The 15,780-nt window shown below is 43.4% G+C and overlaps 1 protein-coding gene across 1 annotated transcript in view; it reads right to left on the bottom strand.

Moving 5' to 3' along the window:
• The window catches only part of MTUS2 (microtubule associated scaffold protein 2), a 200,925-nt gene that overhangs the window by 50,044 nt on the left and 135,101 nt on the right, over positions 1-15,780 (bottom strand). The window contains exons 5-6 of the mRNA XM_059835946.1: positions 15,071-15,169; positions 9,698-9,906 (exon numbers count right to left, since the gene is read on the bottom strand). Coding sequence (XP_059691929.1) covers positions 9,698-9,906; positions 15,071-15,169 — 308 coding nt within the window. The remainder of the gene's footprint in view (positions 1-9,697; positions 9,907-15,070; positions 15,170-15,780) is intronic.

The following is a 15,780-nucleotide window of genomic DNA, read 5'->3' as shown; positions in this document are numbered from 1 at the left end:
AGTTCACAATCTTTTCCATTTATCTGGTGAATAGAGTCTGATGTTATAAATGGATTTACAGCACTTAATAGTTCCACAGTTACTCTGCCACAGGTCTAACCACTGCATATGCACAGCAGCCACACAGGGTCTATGAAAAGTACCATTCCAGACTGCCTGTACCAAGAACAGACATTCACGTGTTTAGAGCAAATGCTGCTAATGCATTTCTGGCACAAAGTACTGATCCAAGAGTGTCAAAGTGTCTAGATGCTAGAACAGTTATTCACTATTGGTTTTTTTTTCTGATGAAACAAAGTTTCATGGAAAAATACAGGCACCCTGAGTCTAAAATATATCCTTTGGAACATTTTGGTATTGACAGATATGTCACTAACGAACTCTGCCCAGATCCCTAGTGGATTTTCTTGAATGGACAATGTGATGCTTTCAGGGTTTTTCCCTGAAACATAACCCCAGTAAGCACAAGCACCCCTGGACAACTGACGGCCAGAACTGGGTGGCTGTGGTGCTAAGACCAAGCAGGACAGAGATCCTTACATTGTCCTCAGGCCTGGAGAAAACAGGTAATAGAGCTCCCAACTTCCCTGTTGTGGAAACGAAAGCCAAACCTAACAAGAGGTTGAAAAATGAACAGTTACTGTGACTCAGCAACTCACTTCAGAATGGCATGACCATTGTTTCTTGCAAAGAACAGGATCCTTAACTAAAAACAGATCCTCCAGTTTAAAGTGGAAAAGAAATTATGAATCTTAGAAAATGAAATTTTGGCTAACTGTGAAAGAGGAATTAAACATGCATGGGATTTAGAAAAGGGACGCATTTCTACTGACTCCTTTGCTGAACTTAAAGAATGCATGAAAACATTGTGATTCGGGTTTTGCTCTGTCCCCTGCATGAGCGAAGGCCGCAATACCACTGGAGCCTAGTACTCATCACCACTTTTCACACAGCTCCTAATGTGTTGCCAAAAAAGCCACCCACCCTGCTTGGAGGCTGCCATCATCACAAGAGCCACTCCTGACCCTTATTCTGCTTTTTTCCTCTGAATGCAGTATAAAATCTAAGGCTGTCAAAATCAGTTGCTTACACGGAGATCAATAATATAAAGAAAAGGAGAAAATAAATTCACCTTCATCTGATGCTTGGTACATAGCCTAAATATATTTCTCTTTGAGGACAACATGTAAATAAAGAGATATTTAATTTAATGGACATTTAAAACCTCTTCAAGAGGAGCATTAGAATGCCTGGGGCTATTTTTTTTTTTTTAATCTTGAAATTTGAAATATTTATGTGTAACTAACAAAATTCTTCTCCAACCAAGGTATACAAACATACTCTAATTGGGGGGTTGCTTCAAAACAAGGCCATGTAACTACCCCAGCGCTTCCCAGGGAAGCATGGTCTTCAACCCCCCAAAACCTAAATTGGCACTATTTGTCACAGCAGTGGCTGTGAGAAAGCCACTGACGACAGGGGGAGAAGCCAAGAGGTTCCCTGCACTTTCTTCCTTCTGTCTTGCAGGGACTGAAGCAGAGCAGGCTACGCTGTCTGGGAGTAGTGTAGGGTATCTGCAGAAGTCTAACATTTGCTGCCAGTTTGGCTGTAAAGCTGGTGAGAGACCCTTCTGGTTTGTCCCCAGCTGAGGCTGCCCCAGGACACCTGTATTCACTAGTGAAAAGCTCTACACAGTGATGGGATAACAGCATTTTATGTCTTACCTAAACAGACTCTTTGAGTACGAGGTGCCTGAGGACAGTGCTGTGCACTGGATGGTATCGTGACCTGTAGAGTAGAACATTGAAGGTGCAGCCAGGTGCAGAAATCAAAAGCAGTGACATGTCTTATGACAAGTCTTATGAGGAGCGGCTGAGGGAACTGGGGTTGTTCAGTCTGGAGAAGAGGAGGCTGAGGGGAGACCTCATCGCTCTCTACAACTACCTGAAAGGGGGTTGCAGAGAGGTGGGTGTTGGTCTCTTCTCCCAAGTGACGAGTGACAGGACAAGAGGAAATGGCCTCAAGTTGCGCCAGGGCAGATACAGACTGGATATTAGGAAAAAGTTCTTTACTGAGAGAGTGGTAACACAGTGGAATAGACTGCCCAGGGAGGTAGTGGAGTCACCCTCCCTGGAGGTATTCAAGGAGCGTGTGGATGTGGCATTGTGGGACATGGCTTGATGGGCATGGTGCTGTGTGGTGGGTGGTTTTTTGTGTGGTGGTTTTCGTGGGTGGGTGGGGTTTTTTTTTTGTGGGTTGTTTTTTTTGTTGTTTTTTTTTTTGTAATGGTTGGACTTGATGATCTTACAGGTCTTTTCCAACCTTAGTGATTCTGTGATTCTGTCTCTAGAGCTGCCTGGCATTAGTTACTGCTCCAAAAGGAGAGACAGAGAGGTCAGGCAGGACAAGTGGGCAGCTTCGCCAGTGGCTCTGTGAAACAGCCCCATTTCAGCTGCACCTTGGCGCATGCTGCCTGTACTGCCCACAGGTTCCCGCTCACTTGCCTCCCTGTCCCCCCTTGCCTCCAGAGTCAGTGGGTTATTTCCATCAGGATTAGTCCAGCATTACCATGAACCAATCTCCAAAGTGCTGGGAGGGGTGTGCCAAGGCCAGCCATGCCAGGCAAAGCCAGGCAGCGCCTGCTTCACTGGCACAAATGGTTCCAGACAGGGCTTGTCCTCTGACACTGCAAAGGAAACAGAAGCTATGGGGAGAGAATAAAAATCTCTACTGACATCTCACAAGTGAAGTCCCCCGAGCACTCCTTTTATTCCTTTTCCACTGTGCAGTCCCCAGTGGCCAATTGCTGGGTGAAGATAATTAGCCCTTGATTAACACCAGTTTTATATCTATATGTGTGTGTATATATATACACATATGTATTTTTTCACTTGTTCTACTTTTAACTCCTACTCAACTGAAAACATGCACAATTAGCATGTTTGAGGCATCTCCTCTTGACACAGAAGGAAGAAGCAGACTTTTTACTAAGCAATTAGTTCTTCACCTACCATTTCCCCAGCTGTGCTCCCACCTGAATTTGCTCAAACATCAGCCTTTAATGTTTCCCCTTAAAACTCTTCTGCAGACTCTTTGTGCCTCCTCTGCAGCCTCAGGATTTCAGGCAGGGAGAAGAGTTTGCTGCTGCTCCCTTCCTGCCCCTCCAAATGCCATTGCTCCTGCTGCTCACTACCTGCTTCCCCAGGGGTGAGTTACTCACTCCCACTCCTCGCACCGCAGGACAGGGTCTGAGAAAACCATCTCGTATTGGAGACAGGGTCAGCCCAGCAAGTTTCTGCCTCCTCTTTTTATCAGTTTCCTGGTTCTTCTCTCCTTCTCAGCCATATGGCCATAGGGCACAAGCCCGGAGGAGGGACACCCAGCCAGACCTGGGAGAAGGGGGTGCAGAGGTTATCTAATTGCCCCATTTGCAGTGAGGAAGGAGCTTGTGCAAGTGAGTGCACATCACAGAGGAAATCCCGCCATGGGACCTGCACTAGCCAGGAGCACACAGATAAAATGTATGGAGCGGGAGAATGCACCGCCCAGCCCCACTCCCACCTCACAGTGCCCACCCTGGAAACCCTCAGCACAGCATTTCTCTCTGTTTTCTCACAATACCCAATAACCGCCATCATCGTTTCCACTCCAACCAGCTCACACCCCCACGCCCCTTGGATGGGTGTGCAACTGGATCCAAAAACCAGCAGTAGCACAGTGAAGCAGTGCAGTACCCAGGTGGATGGAGGTCCACTCCGTGGGGTGGATCCATCGTACAGCCACAGCACGGGGTACAGCACAGCACTCCCACTTTGCCCAGTGAATAGGCATGTCAGGATTCATTTCTGAATTTGCTTATCTTCTTCATTTATTATGTAGCCCAAGGCCGTATTTATTACCCGTGCTACCCTCTGCACTGACAGCAGTGCTGATTTTCCTCACAGGCTGCTCTTTTGTTGTCTCACCCTGATATCAGAGTGCATCACAAATTCTAATTTTTTTCCTCCACGGCGCCCTCATGTGATGGCAGTTCCCTGGTGTCCCCATCTAACAGCTGGGCACTGAGGCACAGGGAGATTAAAAACATCTCTTAGATCCTGTGCTAGGTGAGAAGTGGGTTTTGCTGGCAGACCCGAAGGGCACAGTGCGGTGAGTGTCCGGCTCTGCAGCCACAGCAGCAGAGTACTGAGCACCGAGAGGTGCTGCACGAGCAGACACACTCTGGCACAGAGGTGGAGAGCTTGAATGAAACGATCTTCACACAGGCCTTGTGTACCACCCTCTGGTAACATCCAGTTACCCAGAGGATGAGGAGGGGAAAGATATTCAGCTGCTTTAAGGTTTCTACTCCTACATCACCTTACCTTTTCACTGCCTGTCTTTTAGCATCCACAGCAAATAAACAGGAGGCCTACAGAAGGCAACTTCCTTCAGTTCACAAACCCTGATCCAATTCTTGGGCAGACTGACCATGTGTGAGTGTCCTGTGGGTTCCGTAGCAGCCGCATTATAGAGCCTTCATCATAATGCTTGCAAGTAAAGGAGCACCTCTTGATTCTTACTGCTCTGTTTTACCATAATAGCGCCCAATACCAAATCTTGTGCATTTCTACTTTAAAAGCAGTTTAGAAAGCCCTAAATGATGATAAAGCATCTTTCTAATTTTTTCCTCCCAAGTAAACAAAGTATTTTGTTTGTCTTGCAATAGAATGTTTTTGATTCATATCCCTAAACTGTCAGGGTTTGATGAGTCCAAATTGGATTTTTTTCCCAGGATACAGAATGAAAAGATTGAGTTGTTCTGACTGCTCTGGTCTCCAGCAGCAGCAAAGAAAAGACTGAACTTGCTCAATACACAAAATCTAACCAAGCTGTAATAATGAGGAGGGAGGAGTGGCACTTTTCTAAAGGCTATTCTTGGGCCAAATTCTAACATATTCTGCAAATGTTGGGAAAGTAGTACCCCTGAAAGCCAGAAGGTCAGTCTTTCTGATGAGTGCTGGCTTCTGACCACTGTGCCACCACCAGGCGCAAACAATAGATATATTTCTCCTAAACTCATTCTCAGAGACAGTTGTGAAAATAAACCATCTTCAGCTCAGCCTGAGATAAGTACTTGAAATGTTAGTCCAGATTACTGTTTTGGAGGTAATGGTGGGAAGTGCCAAGAAACTTATAACTGACACAACCAATTTTGCCTCTAACACAAGAGGTCATTAGCATTTGGACAAGGTAGTTAGATGACAGTGGGTGGTGTATTGTCTATTCACAGGACAGAAACATTAGTCTGAAAACTACACACAAGCACACACATATCTCAGTTATTTGAACGCGGAAAAAGCTTTCCCTTGTCCATCCTAGATTTTGCAGGATGCTGCTACATACGTTTACTTGTCTGGAAGATGTGTATTGTATACTCACCCAAAAGCAACCCACACTCAGGTGTGGAGACAAACACACACACTGGCTACCGGTAACATCTTTCCCAATGTTGGTAGACACACAGTGCTGGGATGCCACCAAGTACTGCAGTGCCGTCGCAACCATTGTTTGGGGCATCTGTGTGGTTCCCCTATTCAATCTGATCCAATTGCACCCACGTACTGGGACCTGTCCTGAGCAGTTCCCCACCCCGCCCCGTGATGAAGACCACAGCACAAGGCTGTGCTGCAAGTCTGGAACCCCCTCCATGCCCATGCAGAGTATGGAACAGACTACCCCAGCATAATCCTTTCCCCTACCTGCTCACACCCTTGGGGTCTGCAGCCCAGAAAGTATCCCTTCCCCTCACATGCACTGCAGATCTGGAGTCCTAATTTGAAATATCACAAGCAGAACTTGCTAACCAGATTCCGCTTTTCAGCGGGCATGCTGTACTGGTAGAAAGGCATTAGCCCAGTTTCCAGGGACTCAGCACGGTTTGGCCACAACAGTCAGTCCTCAGCAAAAACACATCTGCTCTGACTGTACTAGAGATACAAAAGTGGATTTTTTTTCTCCCTGTTTATATCCAGAAGGATTTACCCTCCAGAATTGGTCACTTTGGGCTACTCTCCTTTAGATGGCACTGTTACCACTTCCAAGAGGGACTGCTCCTGGCCACTTTGCTGAACAGGGCTGAAACTAGGCCAGGACTGTCATTATTACTGGGCTAACAAGCCAGACCAGGTCAGGAGTGGCCCAAGTCAGGGGGAGCCATTTGTGATATTTGCTCTAAGAAGTCAGTTGTTCACTTTGGAGTATCCCTCACAGCATGAAGGTTGTATTGACATGATAAACATCCAACATTAAGGACAAACTCAATCTACTCCTCTTCAGAATAAGTCCGAAGCGGTCCCCAAAGTCAACAGGAGTCATGTGTGCATATCTGAGGGCCTTAACTAATTAATCTGCTAATTAAATAATAATTAGAAGCCATGCTGTCCACAGGCACTGCAATCATTACTTTTCATAACTAGCTAAATGCTTATGTCAGAACCACTGCTTTAATTTTTTTTGTCCAGTGCCTCAGTCACCACCTGCTTCTATTGCCTAGGCTTTTTCCCAAGATAGCAAACTGATTTAGCTGTCATTTAATGGGTCTGTATTAAGTACTGCTACATGTTGTGCACTCCTTGATGCCTATTAAATGAATCTTGCCTATTAAGAGCATTTTCAACTGAGAAAGAGAGATGATTCCAGGATATCATTCAGCAGTAGTCTGGAACAGCCAGAAAACAAATCCAACAAAACCCAAAGAAAATGGTCATGAAACCTTAAGGTTGCTACAGCAAGTGCTTAAAAGTGGAAAGCACTCAAAGAAACTGCTGGTGTGGGCCAACACTCTTTACTACATAATGACACTCTCTTTCTTCAGCTAAACGTGTCTGTTGGATCACTTTCATTGGTGCTTTCCCCAGCTTTGGAGAGAGAACAGAAACAGTGTGAGCAAGACAAGAGAGCCACAGGCATGGGGAGACTCCTACCTGTGTGCAAAACACTGGTCCTTGGGCTGCTTTTAAGACTCTGTCCAGTCCTTGCTGCCTGGGAGCACATTCTCCAACAGAATTCAGCTCCAATACAGAGAAAAATCTATGTTTTGGACATTATTTTGGTGTGGTGTAATGAGAGAGAGAGACATACTAAAATTAGCCTATGGGTGACTATCAGCCCAAAGAGGCTCCCTAGCACCAAAGTAGGATTGGGCCTTCTGCTAAGAAGAGTAGAACTGCCAGTTGGACAAATCAACCTCAAACTTCTCTGGAATAAGGCCCCACCTTGTTCCTGAATGAGTATTATTCCCTTGCCAAACTGCAGTTCTACTCAGACCTCAACCATTTTGCCTGCAGGCCTGTCAGAAACAAACATGCACAATTATTATTATTTTAATAATGGCAAAATTTTCTTTTTCCATGCTGCCTTAACTCAAAGCCAGCCAATGCAATTTTGCTCAAGCTTTCAAACAATAATGCCATCTCAGAAAATGTCTACAGATTGTATTTTCGAATGACACTCAAAAACTTGGAAGTCTTGTGTCTATGTTGCAAGACAACAGACTGCCCAATTACGCAATTGCTTGAGTAGTCCCAGATCATCCCACTACATGTAGGCTCTCAACTCAAGCATCGAATTTAAAAGTGCAGCAGCCTTAGGCCTCCCTGGAGGACTCAGTTGAGACAGGCAAGTACCTCAAGCAGAAGTTCATATCTTCGGTGCTGTAAATAGTCTTCTGGAAGTGCTCACCTGCCTCCATTCACTAAAAATAAAGCCTAAAGCAACCGTACTCCTAACGTAGGTACCACATCTGAGTGCCTAATGGATAACTGTTGGGCTCATGCTGACTGTGCAGCTCGTCACCCAGAGAAGCCAGGGGTGTCTTTGCATGGGAGGGGTCCATGTTACACGGCTCTCAGCACTGAGCAGCAAGACACAAGTGTCTTGCACTGCACTGAACAGTGATATGCAGACATATATACTTCAGGGTAACCAGGCAAGCCCAGAAGACACTCAGGCTGAACACAGGTAAGCAAGTCCAGCGGTGGATCCGAAAAAAATCTGCATCTAATCCTGACCTAGCCTGAAGGTGCTTCAAATCCATAGGTATATTATTTTTTAGCTCCAAGCCCTGCAGGCACTCAGAGGAGTATTACTGCAAACCACCAGCTGGCCTGGTAGTGCAGAGGAGCTGGGAACATGAGGCTCAGCTATGCCCCGCCAGGACTTGGAGAGGACTTTATTAAATAAAGTCCCCTGAGGTGTTCAATTTAGGAGGCATTTTCAGGTCAGATCTAACATGCACCAACAGGATGAGAGTATCTCAAAGCTCAGCTGCAGCAGCTGTTCTGATTTAAAACATATCCAGAGGAGACGAAGGAGATACGGCCAAGCTTCCAGAATTCCTTCAGCAAATTGTGAATGAGGCATGAGATGAAAAATTTCTCCCCAGTGGACAACGCATAGACAAAGCTGAGCAGACACTGCTCTGCCCTTCTTTGTTTCCCTCTGCTTTAATCAAGGACACTCCACAGTCAGCTCCAAAAAAAAAAGCAAAAAAAGCTTTACAAATGCCCATCAAGCCCAGAAATGTCAAGACTAAAGGAAAATAGAGTGGGAAAATCCCCTGGGAAGGTATTTAAAATATTTAGTACTTTTTAAAAATTCTGTAGTTTTTCAGTTCAGTGAAGCTCCCCCTGGCAAGATCAGCTCCTACTTAGGGAAAAGTGTATTTGTTCAAAGATAACTTTTCCCCCTAATATAAAAAAAAAAATGGATAAAGTATTTCAGAATTTGTAATGACTGTTTGAACCTGTGTTTTGTTTTTTGGTTTTCTTTCTCCCATTTAATCCTGGAAGTTTACTCTTGTCTTTTCCAAAAGTAGACAAACAGGCAATCAAGGATATTATCCAAACCTTGGGTCCTACTGCTGGTGATCGTTTGCCTGTTTTACAAAGTGGTTGGGACACCAGCTTAACCTGGGATGGTACAAAATACATGGGCATCAGGTGAACAAGGTCTGGACTTCAGAGTCCAGTTAGATAAACAGCTTTTGAAACAAGCAATACCTACAAGTTCTTCATGATTACTGTGGTTGTCTTTTAAACTTTACTCATTTTGTCTCGGGTTTAGTGAATAAATAAGCTTCTCAATTATTGACAACATTTTCTTTATGTTTGCTACACCTGCTGAATGTAATCTCCTAAATGCTGAGATAATGTTATTCTAACGTCTTCAGGAATTGGCACCTCTGTAACAGGGATCACTCTGCCTGATCTGTGGTAAACAGGAACAGTAGATAAGTACTGTGAGAAAGCAAATATTTTCCTCCATCCAACACCTTTGATTGACTAAATGCATGGATTGTTTTTGTATTTGTTTGCAAGTATCATTATCTCAGTTACACTTTCCATTCCAGCTGTAGCAGTCAGGGACTGGGACTTCCAAGTTTCTGCATCTGCTTCACTCCTAAAAACATTCTGAAACCCCTCCATGCTTGTGACAAATGCTTCAGTCACAATTCTTCCTCTTCCAAGCTCCTGAACTTTGATTTTCAAATACATGGCATCAAATAATAATTCCCTCCTCATAACAACTGTTGCAAAGAGATTACATGCTTTGCTCCCAAGACCAAAGTTTCAGTGACTGTGGAATAGATTTAGGCAAGTGACTGGTGTAAAAGCTAAGTATCTTTCCAATGGTAAAAAGTACCCATTGCACTTACCTGCCTGAAAAAGTGCTGTGTCGTTATAGCAAAGACATCAAAGCCATAGCTGGCCCTTTTAAGCTCATCTCGAATATTGCTTAATTGCTGGGACTGCTCATCACACTTTTCCTTCAATTTCTGAACGAACTGCTTTTCAGTGTCTCGACTGTCTCCTGGTTTGGGGGAGAATCCATTTTTTGGGGTGGTTGGCCTTTGCTTGGGATGTCCTACAGAGAAGAGAAAAAAAGACCATCAGGGTCACTTACTTTACATGTATGGACATGACCTTTATTGTTTCTAAGGCCTTTGGGACTCAGACATATAAAAGAAAAAAAGGTCTGTAGCATTCACACAGATCTGTAATGACTTTCAAAAAATGCAAGAGGACAGGGACATATGTTTCCCTAGGGGCCAAAGCTCAAAGCTTTGTAACAGTCACCTCACTTAAGGCTCTGAGCTTGAAGGTCTGCTACAAGTTGAGGAGAGCTCTCCTAAGAGTGTCTTACTGAGAACTGAGGTCGTTAGAGGAAGAATTCATCTCACCTATGTTAGACATCTACAAGAATAGAGGTCTGCATGTTGCCATGTGATGCTGAACTCTCCTGAATGGCAGTAAGAGAAATGGGCACTTATTGTGGATGTGGATGTAGAATACAGTTGGATGACATTTACACTCTACACATGATTTCTTCGGTCACCTGAACCCCAAGCTTGGTGACTTAACAAAGGTGCCAGATTTACTTTGCCTTTGCAGATTTTCTTTTGCCTCCAAATGCGACAATGTGGGGCTGGAGCTGTCCTTCCCTGAATGCAAACACAGCATGGGTTGTTTGCTATTGGGATATCACTATTTCTTTCTATCAACAATACTACAGTCTACCTTGCCAGTTCCCCTTGCTCTCCCCTTTATAACACTTCTAAAGTCGCAGCACAAAAGAGATATGTATACAAATGTCACCAGGTACGACGTAATGCTGACTGGTTACAGCACTGGCTCTGCATGGTTGCTCTCTCTGCACCATTGGTCACACCAGAATCACTATATGGTCTGCCTGCAGAAACAGGTCCAGAGAGACTCCGGCCCCTCTGATGTGCTCCAAGTTGTCTTGAACCAAGCCTGATCCTGTATAAAGATGTGAAACCACTACGTAGCTTGTCTTTAGGATATCAGCTCAAATACAGTGTCATATTCACATGAATGGCACAAGAACTAAAGCTTACTCATGGTAAGCCACTTCAGAGAAGTGAGGCTTTCATCCTAAATTAAGTTCACATCCTGCTTGAGTCAACTATCCACTTCTCTGGATATACTCTGTTATGAGGATGAAGCAAGAAGGGGTAGTGATCTGGTAGTGTCAGGTTGCTCAAGCCACTGCTTGGACAATCTGTTTTGTCTTTTTCTTAGCTTTCTGAGAACTCTCCTCTGCCAACATTTATGATCAGCTGGGAAACACCTTTGCACAGCTTACTGATTCTTTTTCCTGCCCTCAGACTCTTCTCAGCTGATGTTTTTTAGCTCATTCCTGAATACTGGCCAGGAATCTTTGGTTCTCTTGCTCAGCTCCTCCCACTAGTCTCAAGCTTTTAGCCTAGGAGCTAGAGTCAGTAAGAAAGAGGGAGAAAAAAGAGTCAGACACCTTGTTCCCATGTGTTACTAGAGATTGCAGACATTGGTCTGGATAACGATGAAAAATGAACATTTCTGTGTTAACAGAAAGGGTTATGTACGCAAGAATCTGAAAAAAGTATATCTTGTAGTTTTATAGTCTTGTAGTATGCAGTTCCTGAAAAATAATACAGAAACAATGTCTCCAACCAGTCCTCAACAAGGAATGTAACAGGGGACAGTATTCTGCCATGGATACTACCTACCCCTTTCCTAAAAACCAGAAGAATCCTTCCACAGAGACGCATCTGACGGTATGAGTGTGAGCCAATTTTCGAAGTAGATCGTTGTTCCAAAAGTAATTTTGGCAGATATGCTTTAGATGTTTTAGATCTTTCAGACTGTGGCCTGGGTATGCAAATGGATCCTTAGGGCAATTTTACTAGATCAGGCAGGGAAGCACTATGGCTTTGTCAGATCAATACCTGAGGAGCATATTCCTACTTTTTCAGATCCCCAGCTTGTGTGGAGCCACTGGGAGCGTATCTTCCAATTTGCTCCACTACGTTCTGGCTCCAGGCTAAGCTTCCAGGGAGCTAGCTCCAGCAGAGATGCTCCCTCATGTCTCCAAGTATCCTATGCTGCAACTGCAAAGAGCTACAAGTGCAAAACAGCCTTTGAAACTTTGTGCCCATGACTTGCATTTGCAAAGAGGAATACCAGGTTTCGCAACATGTCAAGATTAACTTCATGATGTTGCAAGACCTAAAGAATACAATACGGGATGTTAGAGAAGACTTACTGTCATTAAGAGAGTTCAACCAGCATAGCTATTGCCCTCTATCCATTTTCGTGTCAGTTAAAGCCTGTAAACCTTTCTGTGCCGGAATGGTATTTTCTTACAGATTCTTTTCATTCATTTAAAGGGGCTCTTAACTGGGCAGTAGGTATTGTCACAAAATAAGAAATTCATAAAAGTAACAGCCATAAATATCTGTCTTTTTAATACAAATATGTCGGGTTGTTTAGGCAGCATGGTGATACAACAGGAGGCATACGGATCAGGGTAGGGGGAAGCCCTTGAAATCAGTCCAGTTTTAATTAAAACAGAAACCCATCAGGTTGTTTTGTCTTATATCTTTCTAGCTTTCCTGTTCACCAGAACATTTGAAGTGCACATCTCTATGTTGTCCTTGTCAGTATTATAAACTGTCCTTGTAAATTAAGCTGTGCTATTCTCCTCAGGGATAAAACTGAATTTCTCGGTTCATTTGGGTCTGAAAAGCAGCTTACTAAGCCTATTCTGCCATTGATGTCTCTCTTCTGTTGCTCTGCACAAAACAAGGTATATATTAATGATGCTGGCCCTGATCCTGAATGTCCTTTTTGCTGATGGTGGGACCAGGGGGGCAGACCCACTGTATGCTGAAATCACTGAACCCCTTTGATCTGCTTCAAAACTCCCAGGTCTTTTTTATCTACCTGACTGTTTGAACTAAGGAGACATAACAAGTATATACTCATAATTAACAGAGCCCATGAGGATTTAGATGGGGTATGCAGTTTATTTGCCTTTTAACTGTCCAATTTCTGACATTTTGCTAAGGAAAGTGATGAAATAATTACTTTGAGAGGATTGATAACAAGCAACATGTAGAGTGACAGATGTCAGAAACAGATGGCACCGTCCGGCAATGGGGTGGAAAGAGAGCACCTGCATCTATGTACACCTGCTCCTACACACAGATTTCAGGAATGGTATTGCATCAATAGATAAAACTGAGATCCCTACAAGACTCTGCATCTCAAAACTCCCTTGCAAGTCTTCAGGGGAACTGATCCAAATTCTAAAGATCAGATTCAAGGCTAAAAAAGAATTTGCATGACAGTCAAAAAACAGTGCTGGTTAAAAGGAACTGCATGTGAGGAGGTCAGTAATGGAAGGAAAACAACCTAGAAACAGCACTCAGAAATCTTAGAGCCTGTTCCATGGCCACATCTAGCTGTGGTGGAGTTATCTGGGGGACACATGCTCTCCTATGACAAAGTGTAAATGCCACACGAGTTTGTGATCCTGATGCAGGAAAGGTTGTGCTACTGCCCCTTAGCCCCAGCTACACTCACTCCTTGTCTCATTAATGGCTGTTTTGATTATTTTGTGAAATTGTTAAATAGGTGAAAAGATTGTCTGTCTTTATTGCTTTGTTATTGCTGTTGTCATTTCAAAGAATGTTAAAAGCAACTTTAAAAAAATAAATGAAGATGAGGTTTGTTTTCCTATTTGATCCTTACAGTGATAAACAATTTTAGGTTGCCATAATTTCAGACAACCAAGCTTAAGAAATCCTACATCAATCTGATGGAGATAGGGCAGTTACTCAACCTCTCATGAGAATGAAGAAACCTTTGAGGCCTCATGAATTGGATATGCCAAAAATTTAAGCCTTGAAAATCATTAAGTCACCTGTGGAAATGCAGGCCTCCTTAAGACAATACAAATACACAGTACAAATATACCTATGATGTTTCATTTTGCTTTCTAATTCTAGTGGAAGCAAATCAGCTGTGCTGTAACATGCTGCTACATCCACAATCAGTGCTGGTGCTTAAACTGGACTCCCACTGTTACAAACGCTGGTGAGCTGCTGGTCTGGCACTCTCTGCAACAATTTTTTCTTTGGATCTCTCTTGGTGATCTCACCAGGTGCAAAATAGCCTGAAAATTATATGACTCAGAGGACAGTGTTAAGTTCATCTTTTTACCCTAGTATCTTAGTAAGGAGAAGAATTCTGAGTCCTGTTGGTGCCCGGAAAGATTAAACTTAACCTTCCATTTTCTTGATTTTGTTGGTTGGGAAGGAGAAGAATAGGGATTGAGTTTAGTAAACATGAAGAGACTCTTGATGCAAGTTATAGGAGCTGAAGATTTGTTCTACATGTTTTTTACTTTAACATCAAATGAAGAAACATGGGGTTCTACCCCCCATAATTATAACTCAAGTATCATATAGCTGTAGAGATGACATTTAAATTATTTAGGTAGACTCTGAAAAATGAGGTAACAGAACAGAAGATAAACTGCAAGCACAATGAAATCACTGGGACTGTGCCCACTCATTTCAAAAGTATTTAAATTAGCCAAAGGCCAGCCTTACAAAAGCCTTTAGGTACCTTATACATTTGTTAATGTGCACTTAGTATACATAAATAGAAACAAGTTCTATTCATTTTAGTAAATAAACAAAGGTATTCTTTAGAAATGCTAAAACCCTGTGTTTGTGCCCAATATCGAGGGGTAAGCTGACAATGCCCCAACAGCACTCTGAAGGTTATTTCTGTAGATAATCCCTTTTCCAATTATGCATAGAAATAGCCCAGGAAATTTAGTGCCTCTGCACAACAGTAAGAGTAGATTCCGAGTAATATACTGTCACTCCAGGTAATTGGCTGAAGTGTCTTTTATTTCACTATATCTATCTATTCTCTTTTTATATAAGAAATCAAAACGATAAAGAAAATGTTCCTGTGCCCTTAAACATGTAATAGCAACAACTCTTTGTTTTGAAGGAGACATGATTGCACAGTTGTAACAAAGAAAACATAAGTCTATTCAGCTCATGCATTGGTATGATAGTCTGCTGTACTCAGAGCCAGCTTAATGAACCTTGGGCACAATCAATCTTCACTTAACAATAGTAGGTCTCAGATTTTAGTGTGTTAACAAGAGATGCAAAGTCGACAAGTTTAAATCTTCCCTGAAACAGTGCTTTTGAGTTCATAAATACCTGGTGAATGGAGCTTGGTGGCTGTTACCACTGATCTCTTAGGGGATGAGACAGCTGGTTTATTAGCATCCTGATCTTTCTGTACTTCTTTCTTCAGACCTGTTTCAGAAAAAAAATAAAGGTAGAAAGAAATCCATTTTATAATTCTGTTTGCAGTTGTGGAGAACTATGTCACTAAGATACCAGAATGGCAAAATAAGAGTATTTCACCAACACACATCCTGGGCTTCGCAAAGAATGATGCTACACAGTACTTCTCTGTTGGATGCCAACGTGCCACTTCTGCAAGTGTGACTGTGTGCATGTGGCTGAGCTGACAGGCACAGCACTAAAGAAGGTCAGAAGAAGGCCTTACACACTATCTTGGTTCTCCAGCCACCTGCAGAGTGACAAACGCCATTAAGGCACAAACAGCTATACAGGTAGCCCATCCTATCTTTTTGAGCACTGTGTTCTGCCTCTTTACCTTGCTGTGTATCCTCAGCCAAGGATCTTCTGGGTTGGAGGAGAAGCTAAGTAGGACTGCTCAAAGCTGACTTACGGTACCTGCAGGGCCCTGCTCTATCAACTTTTCCCCCAGGTTAGGAAACTGCCTTTTCTGGTAACCAGCTTTCCCAAAAGGGTCTCATACAGGCAACAGACAGGCTTCTGCAGAACCAGAAGCAGGCAGGATGCGTCAGGGCTGTGCTGGATGTGGTGCCGTAGACAGG

The sequence above is a fragment of the Gavia stellata genome, chromosome 1, assembly GCF_030936135.1.
Source record: "Gavia stellata isolate bGavSte3 chromosome 1, bGavSte3.hap2, whole genome shotgun sequence".
Classification (NCBI taxonomy): Eukaryota; Metazoa; Chordata; class Aves; order Gaviiformes; family Gaviidae; genus Gavia; species Gavia stellata.
This window is presented reverse-complemented; position numbering and strand designations above follow the sequence as displayed.